The 20,830-nt window shown below is 35.3% G+C and overlaps 3 protein-coding genes and 1 non-coding gene across 4 annotated transcripts; 3 read left to right on the top strand and 1 right to left on the bottom strand.

The window, feature by feature from the left end:
- Positions 1–1,062: 1,062 nt before the first annotated feature.
- LOC130740073 (transcription factor bHLH131) lies at positions 1,063–2,955 on the top strand. Its single transcript, XM_057592569.1, has 3 exons — positions 1,063–1,161; positions 1,241–1,471; positions 1,802–2,955. Exons 1-3 carry the CDS (start codon positions 1,144–1,146, stop codon positions 2,192–2,194), a joined length of 642 nt encoding a protein of 213 aa, XP_057448552.1. The 5' UTR covers positions 1,063–1,143; the 3' UTR covers positions 2,195–2,955.
- A 12-nt stretch (positions 2,956–2,967) lies between these two features.
- Positions 2,968–9,940, bottom strand: LOC130740072 (ubiquitin carboxyl-terminal hydrolase 17). The gene is made up of 12 exons (XM_057592568.1): positions 9,281–9,940; positions 8,779–8,915; positions 7,958–8,700; positions 7,763–7,851; positions 6,783–6,868; positions 6,533–6,695; positions 6,307–6,421; positions 6,056–6,213; positions 4,836–4,920; positions 4,526–4,738; positions 3,807–3,868; positions 2,968–3,698 (listed from the first exon to the last, which is right to left on the bottom strand). Exons 1-12 carry the CDS (start codon positions 9,565–9,567, stop codon positions 3,194–3,196), a joined length of 2,643 nt encoding a protein of 880 aa, XP_057448551.1. The 5' UTR covers positions 9,568–9,940; the 3' UTR covers positions 2,968–3,193.
- A 3,799-nt stretch (positions 9,941–13,739) lies between these two features.
- On the top strand, positions 13,740–13,821 carry TRNAS-GCU (transfer RNA serine (anticodon GCU)). Its single transcript has one exon. It is a non-coding gene; the product is annotated as a tRNA-Ser (tRNA).
- A 4,047-nt stretch (positions 13,822–17,868) lies between these two features.
- On the top strand, positions 17,869–19,240 carry LOC130740071 (mitochondrial uncoupling protein 5). The gene has a single exon (XM_057592567.1). The coding sequence runs from the start codon at positions 18,142–18,144 to the stop codon at positions 19,114–19,116; it is 975 nt and encodes a 324-aa protein (XP_057448550.1). The 5' UTR covers positions 17,869–18,141; the 3' UTR covers positions 19,117–19,240.
- Positions 19,241–20,830: the final 1,590 nt, after the last annotated feature.

Genomic DNA, 20,830 nt, shown 5'->3' with positions numbered 1-20,830 from the left:
TTGTCGCCTCTCTATGCCTCAACTCCCAAAAAGAGAAGGTTCCTCTCTACTGCTTTAAATGGACCTCCCTAACTTATTAAGACAAGCTGACAAATTATTTCTAATCTAAATGGCATTAATGTCAGCATGTTTAACGTAAATAAAATATCAGATTATCAGCATGTTTAATATAGAAAATAGGGTTAAATATGATTTTGGTTCTTGAACTTTTTTTTTTTGTTACAAGAGGAAGATAGAATATAATTTAAATTTTGGTTCTTGAACTTAAGTGATTTATTAGAATTAATCTCTGAATTAAATTTTCACTGAAATTCATCCTTTAAAAAAACGTCAGCATATTAAATAAACAGAGTTAATTATGGTTTTGGTCCATGAACTATGGTAAATTATTAATATTGGTTACTGAATTAAATTTTCGCTGAAATAAATATTATTCTAATCTGATAAATAATTTTAGGGGAAGTGTGATTGTGTGAGGATTGAAACTTTGCAAAGCTTGTAAAGAAAGAATTGATTCCGTTGTATTGGTGTGTTTGTTATAGAATATAGTTAAGATTCCAATGGAGGAAATAAAGGATATAATAAAGCTACCTAAAAGAAAAATATCTGAAGGAATCAAATCATAATAATGATATGATATTCCGTGTATATTAAACTTGAATCATGTTCGAAGTAATTTTTATTAATAAATAGTAAATTAAAAAAACTTAATTAGAAATTATTCATGGTACAAGTTGGTAACCAATTTAACGAAATAGATATGCATTGCATATTGTCCGAAAAAAATAAAGTCGAAGTAAATCAAGATTTTACGTGTAACAAAAAAAAATCAAGATTTCACGTGCAAATAAGGATTTTAAGACAATGATCTTACCATAAAGTTCGAAATCATGCCTACTTTAAATGCAAATAATACCATTATTATCTTCTGATTCACCATTTTTAGAAGACAAGTTTTTTAGAATCTTTTTTAATTTGCAAAATCATATTCTTAACTTGCAATTACTACATCAGTTATTTATATTCATTAAGGAAGATCTTATTAAAGCAACATAAAAGTTGCCACCAAAGGAAACCTTCTCCTCATCTTCCTCTTTTAGCCGACAAGCTTCCATAGCAGCAAACCAAATTCAATTCAATTCAATGGTTTCATTTCAACAGGTACAAGTTCCTTTGTTTAATGTTAAAATCAAACCTTGTTACTTTTCTTTCTTTTGTTGTACTAAAATTGTTAGAACAGGGCATGCAGCATTTTCGAAATTACTACAACTCAGAAGCTTCAATGATAGGAAGTAGCTTTCCCCGGACATTCCTCTCACAAACATACAAGAACAGTTTCTCAAAGCCAAGATCAACTGAAGAGATCAAATTATTGGCTGCTAAGAAACACAGTGAAGCAGAAAAGAGACGTAGAACGCGAATCAATGGTCAATATGACACGCTCCGCAACACCCTCCCCAACATAATCAAAGTAAGTGGCATTATGAAGATTATTGTTGATACAATAATAAACGACATATATGATTGGTCATATAATCGTAGTTCCTTTCAAAAAATAATCGTAGTTACATAGATGCATTTTATGAAATATCCCTAATTGCGTAGTAAGAAACTAGGTAAACTAAACTTTGTTTTAGAGACAAGTAATTGATGGAATTCCAATTGCAGTTGATATTATGAGTTTTCTTATAAAAGGGGCTATAAAATATGTGAGAAGGGGGTGAATTTCTTCGTATATCTTATTTTCTTTTATATCTTTCTTGACAAGCTTGCTAAATTTAGATTCTGTTGTCAATAACAGAAGGACAAAGCAACAGTACTGTCAGAGACTATCAAGCAAGTGAAGGAGCTGAGGAAAAAAGTATCCAAATTGGAAGTTGATGGTCCAAAGGAGGTTAAGTTTCCTAGTGGGGCAGATAGACTGAACTTGGAAAAATGCAATGAAGACAAAGGTATGATAGTGAAGGCCACTTTAAGCTGTGAGGATAGGCCTGAATTGATGTCAGCCATAGCAAGGGCTCTGAGGTCAATGAAAGCCAATGTGATAAAGGCTGAGATGTTGACTGTGGGTGGAAGAACCAGAACTGTGTTGTGGGTGCAAGGTATTGGTACTGAAGGTTTGGGGAAGCTCAAGAGTACTTTGAAGGTTGTCATGCACAAGCCAAGCTTTAAGATGAGGAGGTTTACTCAATAACTGTTTGTGTTGTAGGATTCACTTTATCCTAACTTCTAATGGTGGTGGAATATTGACTCAGTCAGGAGCTATAACAAGTAAGGCTAATAATAATGACTTTAGGGACTTTCAACTGGTTTGGATGTAAAATAAAGAGCACTTCTTGAAGCTTATCTAGTGCTTTTTTTTAAGTAGATAAGCTTCAATAAGTCTGTATCCAAACAAGCTCTTTAGCTAATAAGTAATAACCTTTGCAGTTAACATGCACCTATTAGCATGTATATTATGGATATCATGTTTGACTCTTCATGTGAAGTGTATAATAACATGACAGGTTAACATGTAAGCAGCCTCATGTTAGTCATCATTAGTTTGTAATACTAATACCATAACCTGAGTTATAGAGAAGGAAGCAAAAAGTGTGGAGAACAAAAAAAAAATCAGTTTCATGCCAATGTGAAGAGATACAAAGTACAAATTGTTGTTTCTAAGAAATTGAATAAAATCTCAATGGCTGCCTTTTATTTATGTTATAAAGTGGTTATCAGCTTTGTAAATTAAGTAATGAATTATTAATCATTTTGTTTTTATTGATTAAAAATTCATTCTTGAATGGAGCATGAACATGAAACAGGAACCCTCACCCTACTTGTATGATTCAAATGATGATTTTCACTATACCAAAAATGTCCCAGATGATTGCTACCTCAACTCAAATTCAAATGTATCTCACTTGTTCTTCTCATTTGTAAACCAGAAATTGAGCAGAGAATGAAACACTGAAACAGGAATCCTCATTCTAACTCATTCGCGAAATATTGATTTCACTGTACTAAAAATATCCCACATGATTGCTTCTATCTCAACCCAAACTCAATAAAACGTTTGAGCTGATGCATCTGTACTTTTCCTTCTCACATGTACACCGGAATTATTGTCATGATGGTTAGAAGTGACATTTAAGGTCAATTCCCCTACTGCCACTATAATTTTTTGTTTTTGCTAGCTTACAAAACTGATTTATCTTCTAACTCTTAGATCCTGCCTTTGCCTCCTACTAGCATCACTATCCACTAAGAAATCTGTACTAATGTTATCATAGGAAGAAGATGCTACCGAGTTAGATGAAAGTCCATAGTTGATGTACCAATTAGGTCCCACCTCGCCGAATATGTAATCTGAGAAGTCAGCAGTACTGGCTGAGTCCTTGATACTTGCAGTACTGCAAGAACTTGCATCTGAAGAGCTGAAAAGCGAACTTTCGCTAGAAGAATCTACCATAGTATTTCTTCCACCATTGGAGAATCTCAATTCTTCTGGATATGCAATTTCATTGCTAAAGGTATCATCACCAGAGTGCTTGCTATGCTGCTTCTGCTGTTGGGAGGGAGAATCCGCACTTGTAGCCATGGAATTTGATCTTGTCTTAGAAGAAGCAGGAATGGCTTCTAAGTTTCTCCTCTTCAACTTTCCAGTTGAAGAGATTGCATTGCTACTTACTGAACCTAGCGGCTTCGGAGAGTGCCTGGAGAGTTATAAAACCAGTATAAAACATCACTATTACTGCTGCTGAGACATTCCAATAATAAACATATCCAACAAGAAATTATACATAAGCCTTCACAGGCCTAACCTTGCATAAAGAAGCATGTATGCCCTTTCTGATAAGACTCTTGAAAATTCGACAGGCTCTACCTGGAGAGAGACACAAATGCCATCCTCAGTTTACAAACTAAATTCATCTCCTAAAAATGAATTTTGATACTATCAGTGTTTTAATGATACAAGTTTCAAGAAGTAAACTTTCGATGGTATTTCATGGCAATTTTTATAGAAGGTTTTGGTATTTCTTTAAAATTTAAAAACAAAAGGCTAGGGTAGCTTTTAAAACCATCTCTAGTATGCTATGATGCTTCTTAAACTTAACAAGTACAAACAACCTTTAATGAGTAGCTTCATGGGAAACCATACCCTTACAATCTTGTAATAAGTACCACTACCACATGCATCAAAATTAAAATTATGTTTGCTTATATGCCGATACATAGCAAATTTTCGCGAATTTAACCAACTGTTCTTTCATTCATGAACAAACTAAGAAAAAGGACACAGGGCCAATGTCCTATTCTTATAGAACTTTTTAAGTTAACAAACTTTTACAGAACAAAACAGGATTTTCTTGCTCTTGTGTTTTTTTATATTAATTCTTCATGAACTCATGTCCGGTTCATATATCGAGGATAAGAGAAGATAGCTTTCATCATATCAAATAAAAAGCCAAGCATGTACGAAAAACAAAGCCAAATAATCAAATGAATCAAATCATCATTTGTCCTGAAAATAAATTCTCACCCTGCTGTCATCAGTCCTGAACCATTCTCCTTGAATATTCTTCACATAACAGACATAATGGCCAGAAAATGCAGCATTCATGATATCCAAATGGACAACCACTGCATAAAGGTTGTAGAATGGATATTTGTCTTTTGTTCCACTCATATACGGAGCCATATTCAGGACCTCAGGGAACTGAACCGACTTATTCAACTTCTCAAAGTTACCAGACTGTCAATATAAAGTGTGAGAATACATAATATAAAACCAAAAAATTAAAAGTAAACAGATAACAAGTAAAACTTTAAAGTTAATATAAGACATGTACCTGAAATCGTTTTAATACAATTGTAAGAATATTTGGCGCCTCCAAGATTGTCAACTTCTTCTTGGCTTTCTCATAGGATTTACATCTAGATGGAAAGAACAATACAAATAAAATGATATCATAAACTTAAAACAAAGCATTTATTGATACGCACACTTATATACAGTACTTGTAACAAAACTTTTCTTTTTCCTCTCTATCTTACTCCATTAAATCAACCATCATTTTCTACAAAAAATCACTGTACAAGTAGCACTTCTCAACTTAAAAAAAAAAAATCTGAGAATTGGAACCATAAGCTCAATATTGAGGATGAATTATTCTTGCCCATCTAAACTGCAAGGCATTTGCAGCACTACAATTTTTATAAATCGAAATTTTAAGTAAAAAGTTCAACTTGAAATCACAAATATCAGAACTCCTTCTGCAAGAATCAGGAAAACCAATAAAAATGAGCACCTATAGAACTATATATAATATATTAATTCAGAAGCGCATATTATAACGTTAACACGTCAGCTATCTAATCAATATGGTTTGTCACATCAACAAAATAGCTTATGTGTCATCTCTATTTGTTAAGTGTTTGTTTATCTAACTTATTTGTATGTTTTGATTTTCATCTATGGTGCTTCAACTTCCTAATTAAATAGGCATTGATATTTCTATTATACATTATTAACTCAAATGAGATAAGCACTAATAAATTATTACCATCACAACTCACAAGTGACAGAATTTCATCAAATCCATTACGCCAGTACTACTGCATAGATTCACATCTGAAGAACATCCATATACTGCTGCTACAGCTTGTGGTCAAACTTTTATCGTTTCAGAAAGTTTATCCCCCTCCCAACAAAGCCTTAAAAGTTTAACCTTCCAATTATAACCTGTTCTCTAATGCTTTTGAACCCTCATGAAGCTATAAATAATTTATCACTATGTATGCAAATACACGGAAGAATCGTATCTTATAGCTACACAACTGAATTCATTATTCAAGGATGAGATACCAAATCATTAATTGCCTATTCAATTTAAGAATATAACTCGTTCGCTCCACATTTGAATCTTGACAAATACTATCAAAATAGTTTGAGATCTTTCCAACTAAATTTTAACAACAAAACAAAAATTGAATACAGTTTAAGGTTTCAATTATAATTTCTAAATATCATTCATAGATAATCATAGCAGTGGAAAGAAAATTAACAAACCTGCTACAATTATACTTATTATCTTTATCCAAAATTTCAGGTGCTGTAAATTGTCCAAGAGCCTCCTCCAAAGTTCCAATTTCCCCATCAATCTCAACAGTCAGATCCATCATTCTCTCATACCTCTCAGATTTCCCTAAGCACTTTAAGCACTTTATCTAGAATTTGCAGCAGGGAAGCAATCATTATCCACTCAACAAAATTTGAGAACACAAACCAAAATGAAAGTACACTGTTAGATTGGAAACAACCTTAGATCGTAGATAGCCTCCAAAAGTATACCCAATTAGAGTTGTTTCTTCTGTCAAAGGACTTGAAACACCAGCTTCCTTGAGGCAAATAGATTGCATTGTATCAACTGCACACCTGTCAGTTGAGAAATTTATCAAGTAGACTACTTGTAAAAATAATTTTTTTGAGAGGGAGAAGTTGGGGAAGCATTGACAAAGAATCAGTTTGAGCAATTATCTGGCTCACCTCAAAAATTCATGTGCATCTTCCTCCCGCCCGTGTCCAAGATTGCTACCAATCTTGTGTATCTTAGATAATATCCCAATTGGAGAAAGTGCACAATTCCCTTCTTTTGCCTTCAGAATTAAATATTCAAACTCACAGATAAAACACCATCCCTTCTTCTGACCTAGCGAAAACATTGTGAAGATTTAATTAATTGAAAGGTCATTAAACTACAACTTAAATCATGAAAATATTATTAAGAGGAACTTGCATCGTCTAGAATGGAATCCTTGAAATAAATACGAAGTTAGAGGTCGAGTATATGCCAAGCACTGGAGTACCGCATTAGCGTAACAGCTGCAAGAAAGGCATTTCATTAGCAAGACGGTAATTAATTTCGAACAGACAAATGCTAAACAAATGACCAATGGGTATGTATCTCCCTTGATTGGGTAAAACACAACATAGAAACAAACAATGAATACCAGTAAGAAAGTAGCCATCCAACAACTATAACATTTCCTAAATGTTATCTCAAAAGTAGTGTTACTAAAACCAGACCAGCCAAGCCAGTTCAATCGGACCCATGGCTGCCGGTACAGTCACAGGAGATGACCATTTCTGCACTCAACATGGGTTCACGTCATCGACCGCTAACCCGATTTGACTCGGCCAGCTTACGTACAGCAGGCAAATGCCTTTTCGGCACACTGTCAGCTTTGGAAGTAGTGCGGGTCAGTAAAGTCACGTTACACTATTTGGAAGTATTATGAAAAAAAAAACGTCGGCAGGGGTCGAACCAATCAATAATGAGTGAGTTCACCAATAGACCACATTTATTTTATAACTGAACATTTTAGCATATATACCCATCTTAATTAAATATCAATCTTATATATATATGTTATTAAATATAAAATTATATTTTGTATCAAGAAATAAATTTACAAATAATATATTGGTAAGATCGGACCAACCAATGACTCACTAGTTGGACCAATACCCCAACCGAGTTGCTAGCTGGTTCGAGCTCTATAAAACTACACAAAAGATTCCTTGAGACCTACTCCACTCGCAAAAACAATTCATCATAAGTATTATATTCTAATCTAATAATTCTAGGACTATGCCCTGCAAGATAGCATTCAGAGAAAACTGAAGAAACATAAAACTCTCTCCTTCCTCCTCTCTCCCTCTCTCAAACCAGAGAAGTTAAATGGCATATGGGAAGGGCAAATAACTCTGCCATACCTGTTCCCCAAGTTTGTGAGGCCAAATGGGTATAGCTTCACCTTGTCATAACAATAAAGTTCCATAAAGAGTTCATAAGGAAAGCCCATCTGCAAAAAATACACAATTTGTAAATCAACAAAGACAATATTCATATTAATATTAAGCAACAATAATAGTTATATTCTAAAGAAATAAGTCAAATCTATTCCCTACCTTATTTTCAACAGATACTGGATTGGATCTTGACTCTTTTGAGCTTCTAAACTGCTGAACAACTTTCTGCATTGATGTTTTCAAACCACTACGAACATTTTGTGGCAGATTTGGAACGGCACTAACTTTCGCAGGCAGGGTATGATAATTGTCAGTTTTAAAAGACTTTGAATGTGAAATCAAATCCCCCTTAGTAGTTGAGGAAAGGCGATCACGAGAACTAGATGATGATCTCCGGGAATCTTTGTACTGGGACAAATGTGATACTTCTTCTAAATCATCCGCTACAGTATCTACACTTGAACTCCTCCTGGAAGGCCCAGCTCTGCATTTAGAGGTATTTGTTATTGATTTTTCAACGATTGCAACTTTTCTTCTGTGTTCATGGCCTCCCAAATTTTCTGCCACATCATGAGATGTGTCAGATTTAGTTTCAGGAAAATTTGATTTAAACCCAGTCTCGTTGGTGATGTAGCTAGAAGTTGAGCTTTTTTTACTTGCACTAGTACCCTTAACTTCAAATTTCACAGAATTCTTCGATTCCAAGGGAAATGTGGGCTTCAACATTGTCTCATTGCTATGATCGGAAGCAACATGTGTATCCTCAACATTATTTTCAAAGGCATGTTTCACAAATCTGCTGTGATTGTCACCATCCAATGAATTTCTTGCAGCAACAGCGGGATTAAGGCTGGAATATGAGTCATTGGAAGATGCAATACCGGCATTTGATCCTTCCATTTCTGCAGAGAATCTAACTAAATTATATACCATACACAGTGCGTGAAATAATATAATGAGACATGTGACAAAGCCATTACCATGAAAACCAGACTGAGTTTCCGATACTGATGCCGAAAAAGAAATATTTTCCTCTTGGTGGTCCATGGTGGTATTTGCAGGACAACATTCATCCTTGTGACCCAGTCTCCAGTGACTAATTTGACACTTACCCGAACTACAAGAAAGCACGCTTGTGAAAATGAATAACAACCATCCTAACATAATAAGAGGGCAAAATGATGGCTGGAGACACGTCACTACTCACTGAACAGCTAAGAAACATAGACAGAAAAAACTAGAGATGTTCAGGAATGTGCATTGTCAAATATACGCCATAAGAAAGATGACAAATCAAGCTCTAAGTAAGCAGATAAATTTCAATCTCAAACACAAATACACACACATTGAAAGATAACACCAACAAAAAGCCTTCCCAAGCAACTCCCACTTCCCAATTACACCTACCCAGTCTCCTCCTAGTCTAACATTGGATTTGATTGAAGTGGAAACTTGTAGAAAAAGAAAGGAAAGGAAATGTACCAATATCTAACAGCCTTGCAGCGAGAGCAGCGCATGGTGGTAGGTGAATAACACACCGCACACTGATAAAATTGAGCAGAAGAAGAAACTGAGTCACGAACCGAAGAGCACTTGGCAGCATAAACAGCAGCCTGCATTTCAGCCATAGCAGCATCCTCCACCAGCTTCATGATCTCGTCCTTCTTAGCCTCGGCATTCCTCCAAACCTGACGAAGAACCACAAACCCCAACGCCAACAACACATAGACCACACCCTGTAACCCTAATAACCCAGCAACCACCACCATCTCTATTAACCTGGACCCAGAATCAGGCCAGAACACAGGATCCCCAAAATGGTGAGCATAGAATGGCGGAATGACGGCGGCCTGCGGCGACAGGAAAGTGTGGCCGCCGGTAAGGGTAAAATGGGAAAGCAGAAGTAGCAGTAGTAGTAGTAGTAGTAGTAGTAGTAGGAGCAGAGAACTAGGATATGAACATCGTTGTTTGATTGATAGATTGATTGTTGAGGTGAGTGTGTTTGTTTGTTTTGAGCTCTGAAATCGATTCGATTGTTGTTGAAGTTGTAATATGCGACACAGCGATGATCTATTTGTCGTTTGTCTTGTCCTTGAGCTCTAGCCAGGATGGACTCACTACTTGCCGTTTCCACATCCTTCTCCACCTTGCATCATTCAACAATAACGTTTTACTCCACTTTGTTCTTATTCAATTTTTTCATTATTACTGCTTTTTCTTTTTTAATATATAATATAATATATTTTTATATTATATTTTAATATATTTTTATTATATAAATATATTATAATATAATAAAATAATAGATAATATATTTACTGATAAAGTCTAAAACAACGAATAGATCGTTGAGCTTCTTAAGCTAGTAAAATGTCCGATCCCTAGATAATGTGTATAGATAATGATTTGTTGAGAGAGATCTACTCATTTATTTCCATTTACGAGTCTTAAGGTAATTAGTCTCATGGTTGTCGACTGTAAGAATACATTCGAAAATAAAAAATATATATATAATATATTTAATGTACGGGTCTAACTGCGTGACTCACTTTAAAGAGTAAAGTAAGTATTACAAGTCACAATCGTTGATTGAATTATTTTATTGATTTTTTCAAAGTAGGTGTTGATATCCAAAAATATGCAACGACTACTTGATTAGTCGGGGCTTAGAGCTAGTCGTTGGGGGAGCAATCGAGGGCTTAGAGCTAGTAGTTGAGGACTTAGAGCTAGTCGTTCCAACATCGAGATGATTTGGTAGGACCAAAAGAATAATACACGTGGACAGGATTTGCGGAAAAATGCGAAAGCTTGGCACAAAGTTAAAAATACTTGGCAAGCTTCTAAAACTCTTCACATGCAGAAATTAGCAACAGGTTTAGTCTCGTAAAAATATGAGAGGTGGTTTCAACTATTGAATCAACCGATACAAGGAAGATCAGCTCAAAGCAAACCTTCTAGGTTGACTAGGAGAGATAAAATGTTGACAACCCATGATCTATGAACGCTTGTAAAGTGTGAGAACATGGATTAGTGGCATGTGATTGTTAATTAAGGAAGAATCATTTGTGCATCGGACAACTCAACAATTAATCAAACTACAAATTTCCCACATTATCTTTTGTCATTTTACTTTCAGCACTTTATTTTGTTTATAGTCTTTCAGCCCCTTACCGGTTTTGCAATTTGTTTATCCAGTTTGCAGTCGTTTTATTTACAATGACTTAAGCTTTTTATTTGTACATTTTAGTCGTTACCTCAATTTAACAACATTATTCCATATACAACTTCTCAATAACGTCCACTAAGATTTATTTGAGTGTCTTAGAAATCTGTATTAGGGAACATAGTTTCTTCCTCGATTAATCGTTTGATTATGAAGTACGTTGGGTTCTCATCAACTGATTTATACGATTACATAAACCAAAAACTATTTGTAAACCAATAGTAGGTGATCACCATTAATGACTTTTAAAGTGAGTCAACTAACTTTAAATGAGTTAAACTCATTGTAAAAAAAACACGAGTTTAAATATCCGAAAAAATACTTGCTAGGATATGTGGGACCGGATATGTGAAGGTTAAACATTAAAAACAAATCTACCGAAAAAATAATTATTTATTTACTGGCGTCATATTTATCTACACTTAGCGCTGTTACTTACATGCAACTGTTGTTGAACTGTTAATTTATGGTTTTCAGGATTAAAAATGTAGTACAAGAATCTTTGTACTTGATGAAACTTGAAAGAAAGAGTGAAAGCTCCTCCTCACATAATAAAAGAAAATATCAACATTGCCCTTTGCAACCTACACTGGACCTGGTTATCAAAAAAAAAACTACACTGGACTCCACCTGGATATTGGATAATAATAATAATAATAATAATAATAATAATAATAATAATAATAATAATGTTACTACTAGATTGGAGTATAGATTTATCCCTTCTTTCATATACATTAAATAAGTAAATTGTTGTGCAATGTGATGCATTCTTAACTGAAAGTATGACTATTAAGAATGGTTTGGAGCTACTCTTGAACATGAGGGTCATAAAATTTGTATTAGACATATTGTCTTGAGGATATCACAATTTTAAAAGATCCTTTACAAACTTCAATTTCATCACCTTAAGAGCCTCTTCCAAGAGATTTTGCACATTGTGAATCGAATTTGGGAAGTTGAGTTAGTTCCTATTCATCGTGAAGAAAATTTTATAGCCATGAATGGATAAGAGAGTTTCATTGCTTTATTATATCTTATATAACCTTTCATTGGAGTTACAATTAATATATGCTCTTGCAAGGTAAATTTATGATAGATTTGTGCATGGCTTCTTTCCTTTTCCGCAGCACAAATAAAATATTAAATAAGTAGAATTTTGAAAAGATACAAAATCTAATATGACAAAATCATATAACATGCGTAAGGTGACCTATTTCCTTATCATTACATGTCAAGTGAGTGTCTTGTAATTGTTTAAGCGACCAAATGTTTTAAAAAGAATAACAATGAACTATATATTTTCTTTTACTATCAATATGAAATAGTGATATGTAAATAATGTAATAATGAATAATGTAATTTTTTTTGGTTTCTAGTTCTACTAGTAAGATATTTTGGTTCATTTAGTATCTTCATAATCTCACATGTATTACTTTGTGTCATGCTAAATTCGTCACTCGGGAGTAGGGCATCTGAATTCTCTCATAAAATTTATTTATAGGATTACTTGATTCTTTCATAAAATACATATTGTAACTGAAGAGACTTTGAATATGTGAGAAACAGTCTAATATGTACACTAGGGTTTCCGAAGGAAGAGTAAATTGTTTTACTAATCAAGCTATTGTCCTTGTGATTTTTCATGAACATAGTCCCTGCGGAATACTGATTAAAAAAAGAATTAGTTCTCTTCTCTTTTTGACTTTGTCACCAAAGTGGTGCAATTTGTTTCACAAATTTCCAGAAAAAAGAAAGAAAACAGAAACTTCAATTGGACCACCGAGGGAAATTGAACAAAAATATCACTCTATACCTTTTGTTGGACCTATCTTTTCGGCCTTCATGTGATGGGCTACGACGATTACTAGTCCAATGAATCCAATCCGTCAACCGATATATAAATTGACCATTTTCACTTCGACCAACAAAAAATTGGATAATTTTCACTAAAAAATTCACATTGCAATCATAATATTCAAATTATTAAATATTTCTATAATACTGTCTTTTTAAGAATTTAAGTTACATTTTTCTCTCTTATAATTTAGATCATAGTTTATTTTGCCTTAATAATATATTCAACATGTTCAAACTTGTAAATGTCTTTCTCCTTCACCAGAAAAAAGGACAGCAGACAGAGTATCAGATGATGTTGGGTGGGGTAAGAAGAGAAGAGAGAAGCCATGGTGATCATCTCCGAACAGCCGGATCCCACGAGTGAATAGAAAGTTGGATCTACATTAAATCTCACCTGAATCGCCCCATCTACCATCATGGGGAGAAAAAGGGTCATTAATTTACCACAACCTAACAAGACTTCTATCTAAGGGCATAACCTGTTTATTGAACATCGCTAAGAGCCTCCGAATGTGAGATGATTGTCGATGTCAATCCATTTCAATGTAAATAAATCTTTTAAGATATGATTGTATAACCGAAGGTTTGGCAGAAAAGGAACACAAAGAATAAAATTTCATTTTAAATGAATATTCTCTTGTTTTAATAATATTTTAGACTATAAAATGACAAAAAATAATAGTATAAATTTTTTATATATGCAGAACGGAATCTCAAATATATAACAAAAACAATTGCATACATGGACATGATGGTCCACAACTATAATATCGATATACATCACAAGTATGGGATGATGAATACACAAACTTGTTGCACAGAATTAAATAAGTTTACAGAAGATTCAATATCAACAACGACGCTTTGGCCGAGTGGTTAAGGCGTGTGCCTGCTAAGTACATGGGGTTTCCCCGCGAGAGTTCGAATCTCTCAGGTGTCGATTTCTCTTTTTTTTCCTTTTTGTTCTTTTATAGAAAATTTTCAAGTGGGGCCCGCGTGATGCTAGTAACTGGGGAAGGTTTGAGTTTGCGGTTGCTGCCCTTTCTGCCTGCCCCAGAAAACACCTTTGACCTAAATGCAATGCTTCAATTTCTTTAATATCCATAATTATTACTATTAAATGTTAGCTTAAGCGTTTCAATCTTACAGTTAGCAAATTTCCAGTAAGTCAATGGGATTGAATTAATGGTAAAGTAGTGTGCATATGAGCTAGATTATATATTCAAATTTCCTTTCCTTTTTTCCTACATGTATTTTGTTAGAGACAATTTTGTTCTAGCCGAGAACATTTATATTATGGTGTGACCAACTCTCCCGGCAGTGGGAGGTATTTCCATTTTCAAGACTCGAATCTGAAATCTTACTTAAAGAATATCAGACATGTATTAATTGAATCAATTTCTCGCTCACAAATTTCACTATTATAATTTTACACTAAAGTGTTAATAAGTTTATGAAAGAGTTCATAAAACCAGCTGTTAAGAAAAAAATGATAAGTTGATGTTGAAATTATTTTAAACAAAATTCTTATTTTCTGAAACAAAATATCGGTTGCCAATGTGACTGTGTTAGGTCAGCATCATTCATCTGAATCAGTCCTTCCCCGCATCAAAGAACAAGTGGAGATGCTTATGACATGTTTCTGGAGGAAAATTTGAAAGGGGCAAACTGGCAAAGTCAAGAATCCCAGAATAGCATTCGATTCCCATCAAGGGACGCCCTTAACCATTGGACTCTTCTCTCCTTCTATTTTTCAATTCTTCTTACGTATTCTCATTATGCAAATGCTTACATTTCAAGTTGGGAACAGATGTGTTGGACGGTTATTGATTTTTTTCATTTTTCTTCTGCCTCATAAAGTCCATCCTTGTCATTTTCCATTTGATTATAAATATTCAGGGTCAAGTTTTAAAGTTTAATTAGAAGAACTTTCAAAAGTCAAAAGTGATTTTTTTTGTTGACTTTTGGAAAATGATTTATTCAAATATTTACTAAGTACGTATGCTAATCGGTAAGGTTCAATTTGATTAGAGAAACTCTAATTAAAAAAACCTACAAAAAAATTGAATAATATTTGCTCTAAACTAACATTTGGTGTAAATTTAGATGTAACTCAAAGTTAATATACGACATTAATAAAATTTATCATAAATTTATAATTTTCGCTCTGCCAACTTCATTTTAGGGAAAAACTTTGGGGTCCTCGCTTCACTGCAAGGAAGTGGTTTGGAAAGGTTGTCTAAGCATATTGCCGATGCGAGTGTCACTACGTAGGAGAGGAGTTGATGTCAACCCTCGGTGCCTGCCATGTAATGCAAAGGACAACACTGTTGAGCATGTTTAGTTGCAGTGTGAGGAAGCTCGCATGTGCTAGTTTGCTTTAGATTTGGGAGTCTACTTCATGGGTGTTGTGGTTTCCTTTGTAGCTGTCATGAAGAATCTAATGCGTGCCGCAGATCACGAGTTGGTGGGGGGAATTTGCACAATGGTACATGTGTTGTGAGAGTGGAGGAATAAGCTTATGTGTGAGGGGGGTGAGTTCGAGTGCTCCAGGTTGTTCAGCAAGCTCATGGACTACATATAGCTTGGGATGCGAGCCCTGTTCTGGCAAGGGCTACGCACGTCAGACCATCCTCTTGGCAGCGTCCGCAAACAAATGTGTATAAACTATAAACTGAACTTTGATGCTTCTTTTTCTATGAATTAAACAATATAATTTAACTTAATTTATTGAGATTTAATGTTAATAAATTGTCTAACATATTATACAATATTAAAAACTTATAAATTAATTATTATCGGTTCATCCACAATTGAATTATTAAATCGTTAATTGATGCTTCTACATTTTCTCACGGGTCCTTGTGAGGACTCCTAACTTGTCATAAAAAAACAAAAAAACAAATGATGTTATACACTACATTTAAAATTACAAAAAACTACTTATAAAGTACTTTTCTAAATCAAACCACTAAAATTGTACCTTCAATTAAGTTTAGATAATTATCCAAACAACATGTGAAAATTTTAAAATAAACAATCCGAAATGCAAAGTCAAACATTCCAAATGTCAAAGTAATTTGTAGTTGAGACTTGAGAGACTAGGGTTTTCTATCATTCCTATGTGAATAATTATGAAATTTATTTCGTGAAGTATATTTTTACTTCTTAGTATAGTATTTACTATTTAAATCATTTATTCCTTCTTATTAGCTCCTCAACTTCTAGTTTTTTTGGTACATCGAAAAATAAACAACAGATAAGAAAAACTAAGGCACCACTAGACGGTCCTTCAACAACAGGAATTCAAGCTACAGAGAGGGATTTCCAATTTCTGTAACACCTAGAGCTGCTAGAGTAATCCCTTTCCTCGCCAGCCAATTTCCAATTTAACCTTGTATGCCAATCTCTTGCAAGCAGATCTTTGATCTCTAGCAGCAAGGCAGCATGGGTATGCAAACGCAATTGACCCTCATCTGCAAGCATCTCAATCAACAATTCGCAATCTACTTCGCAGGAGCACTATTTTGTAACCTTTGTTCCACGCGAAAGCCAACCCGTGTCGAAGCACCAGACCCTCGGCAAGCCAAGGGCTACCCAACGTGTTATATATGAACTATGAAACCACCAAGCCAATTCCCAAGGTGATCCCTCAGCAAGCCGCCACCCCCCCCCCCCCCCCCCCGATCTTGTTACTCTTAGAGTAACTCCCATCTGTATTCAATTCTATATTAAGAGTACAAATCATTTCAAAAAACAATAATAGAATATATTTTTACGAATAAGTTTGTGGGTTAGTAATCTATAGGGGTTGGAATCTCACGTCTCTACTCTTATCCAAAATATCATTATGAGAATTTCGCCCCTATCCTTCCACAAAGCTCAGGATTCCAAATAGAGAAATTCTCACGAGAATCTCCATTATCATGTGAAAATTGAGACTTCTTAGTATGATAGTTCAAACTCTTTTTTTTTTGTTAAAATAAATTTAAAGTCGGAGGATGATGTTCCAGTCCAAGGCAGAGAAAGTTGTCAGACTTAAAAACACTTAAAAAGACTTACATTTATTTCACCTCAAGAAAACTAGCGGGAGCTCAAACCTATAATCTCTCAAGTATGAAACTCCGCCGTGTTCTACTCTACTAACTCCTTCATGTTATAGTTACAACATATATAGCATTTTTTACACTAATCAAAAACATGAAATTAATAAAAACAATTATATATACAAATTTGCGTGATTGATTAGTGTCCTCTATAATAAGTCTATATTAAGCAAATGGAACATTCATTGTATTAAACTACATTTTATATAACTTAGACATTATAATTCATGTATCTCGTGAATGAATTCAATCGTACTACGCACTGACGCAGCATTTCCCTTTTTAAAATTCTTCCCCTGGTGTAATTTGGACCCACACAGCATAGCTCCTCAAAACATTACCATAATTTATTGATACTTTCTTACTTTTATCTTAATTAATATCTTCAAAATATTTTAGCATTTTATATTGCCTAAATTAAACTAGTGAAATGGTATTACTAATGATTGTCTTAATAACAATGCTTGAATAACATTTATTATATTTAATTACATATTTATAATTTTTAAATTATACATTGAATGTTATAAACATAATACTAAAAATCGTAAGGTATTTAAAACGAGTATGAAATGATTTGTTATATTTTTAATATGATATGATGAGTAATTAAATTTTGTTTTTTTAGGAATTCAATTTAATTTTGTTAAATGATAGTAGTACTAGTAATTAGTTTTAAATGCTCATTTATTTAGACCGTTTCTAAGAAGCAGGGACAAGTTACAAGCGCGTTGATTATTTAATTTGCGTGTGTTGGAGTTGGACTGTCAACAGGACCTAATGCCTTCCGCAATTATGTGAGTCCAGGAATCGCGTAAGATGATGGTTCCTAGATAGTAGTAACCCCACAAAAACTCACCACCTATAAATTCCCATTCTCATCTCACAATTTCTCCACACCAAAACCAAACACACCATAGCATATGTCTCAAAGGCCCAACGTTCCACACTCTTCCTCCATAGCCTGTGGCCTCCATTCCCATCTCCTGGTTTCCAGTGAGATGTCCTCTAACTCCAACTGGTCCTATACAATCATCCCCCATTAATTTCAGTCCTTTTTCTTTTCATTCTTTCAAAAAACACCCCTAATTAGCTACCAATTTCTTCAACTCTCTTTTACTCTTTCCTCATTCTCTAAGAAAAAAACCACCACAATGGGCCTTAAAGGTTTCGCAGAAGGAGGCATCGCTTCCATCATCGCCGGTTGCTCCACCCACCCTCTAGATCTCATCAAGGTCCGCATGCAGCTCCAGGGTGAAGCCAACGCTGCCCCTAAACCGGTTCAACAACTCCGACCCGCTCTCGCCTTCCAAAACGGTTCAACCATCCACGTGGCGGCGCATCCACATTCTCCTCCGCCGCCGCCGATGCCACAACCCCGCGTGGGCCCCATTTCTGTTGGCGTCCGTCTTGTTCAACAAGAAGGCCTCCGCGCACTCTTCTCCGGCGTCTCCGCCACCGTCCTCCGTCAGATGCTGTACTCCACCACCCGCATGGGCCTCTACGACATCCTCAAGCAGAAGTGGTCCAACGGCGGAAACATGCCGCTCTCACGCAAGATCGAGGCCGGACTCATCGCCGGTGGAATCGGCGCCGCTGTTGGCAACCCCGCCGACGTCGCCATGGTGCGAATGCAGGCCGACGGGAGGCTCCCGGCGGCGCAGCGCCGGAACTACTCATCTGTAGTCGACGCCATCACCAGGATGGCGAAGCAGGAGGGAGTCACCAGCCTCTGGCGCGGTTCATCGCTGACTGTGAACCGCGCGATGCTGGTGACGGCGTCGCAGCTGGCGTCGTACGACCAGTTCAAGGAGATGATTCTGGAGAAGGGTTTGATGCGTGACGGGCTTGGGACCCACGTGACGGCGAGTTTCGCGGCGGGGTTTGTGGCGGCGGTTGCGTCGAACCCGGTTGATGTGATTAAGACGAGGGTGATGAACATGAAGGTGGAGCCTGGGGCGGAGCCGCCGTACGCCGGCGCGTTGGACTGTGCCTTGAAGACTGTGCGTGCTGAGGGACCCATGGCTCTCTATAAGGGATTCATACCTACAATTTCTAGGCAGGGACCCTTCACCGTGGTGCTGTTCGTGACATTGGAACAGGTCCGCAAGATGTTCAAGGATTACTAGATTGATGATGATGACGAAGAATTGAATGAATGTTTACTATGTTTACTTTTCAATAAGCTCTGCATTTTGTTTTAGAAAAATATTAGTACTTATATTATTAATCAAATTAAGGTTGTTGTTCTTATTTTTTGTTTCTAATCCAGGATTATTTTTCATACATTATCCCTAAATCAACTAGCACGGTTGAATGAATTTGGATCCTTGAATTGTTGTCACGTTAAAGTTTTTTGTTCATTTATTTATTTCTTTGTACTTGAAAAGTATACACAATTTAAAGACATCACCATCATACTGATGTATCAGTATAAAGGGTAAATTCCGATTCAATGTATTGAATTTGAATGGAAGAAATTATATACGTTTACGTTACCTTGTAAGTTGGATGGATGTTGTGAAAGTTGTCATTTTTTATATTAATGACAGTGCAATGAGTTGCTTAACAAATTTTTAAGACTTGTGTTTATATAGCAAGAGGATATCATGAAAAGTTGGAGACCATGCGTGACGATGCTTTTGCTGTAAGTGTATTGTTTCCTTCTATAAGCGTGTGATTGAATTTCCGTTGAGATTAACGTGAATTAACATTAAAACTTGCGTGTTAAAATTTTGTTTCTACAATCTTTATAGAGAAATTTTAACTTCTTGATTTATATATTGAGATATGTAAATCGGTGTTAAGGACTTGTTTGTTGGACTCACTTGAATGTGGCCTTCACCTTGGTTTGACAACAATTCAAACATAGTACAATTGAACAAGTGTCGTGAATCACGATTCAGTGCACATTTTGGTGGAGTAATTCTTGATCTATGTGTCTCAACAGCTCATAACTTTCGGGGATTGGGACCAGAAGAGGCGTAAAGTATAATATAGTGTTGATTATTTTTTCTATAGTATACTATATAACCAGTTAACCACGTTTATGTATTGAAAAAGTACCAAGGAGGCAAGGATTATTATTATTAATTCATTCTTTTTATTCCTTGAGCAATTCACACGCTCCACGGAATGAATGAAGGCTTTTTACTTTGTCCTCTATGGTTGGAATCCAATGCTATACGAAACCAGTTGAAGCTTCCTTAGATAAACCGCGAGCTGAATCAATGCATCAATTGGGCCATTTATGCAAAGCAAGGACTTGTCTTCTGTCAACAAGTCTGTGTATGAAAAATTATGCATCTTCAGCAGTTCTTTTTCACTATAGTGTAAGAATTTCTATCCACATTAGAATGAGAATTGTTCAATGTACCCAAAAAGAGGAATGAGAATTGTCGTTTTTGCTGTACGATGTGTTTAGTGGATGAAACATCACCATTCACTGACCATCAACCATTCATTGCTATATAACCTTCCGCTGTCCATAAATTAATTGACATTGCTAGAATGGGAAGATTGATGTTGATCTCTCCTCAAATGAAACCACCACCACACTCACATTATCAGCAAATGCCAGCTAGGCCAATAGAAAATAGACATGAATCAACGTCTTTTTTTCACCAATAATTATGATACATAGATTGATCACTATCATCAGATTATATATCAAATTCATTCATTCTTTATTTTCTCTTCTTTTCTCATTATAGATGTTGTCTACACCTACTACAAAATAAATATTTCTTCGATCAAACCGCAGGAAACGGGTCCATAGAAGTTAAAACCATTATAAATGATAAATTAACAATCCTAAACACTAGTGATAGCTATTAGATTTCC

The sequence above is a fragment of the Lotus japonicus genome, chromosome 2 (assembly GCF_012489685.1).
Source record: "Lotus japonicus ecotype B-129 chromosome 2, LjGifu_v1.2".
Lineage (NCBI taxonomy): Eukaryota > Viridiplantae > Streptophyta > Magnoliopsida > Fabales > Fabaceae > Lotus > Lotus japonicus.
This window is presented reverse-complemented; position numbering and strand designations above follow the sequence as displayed.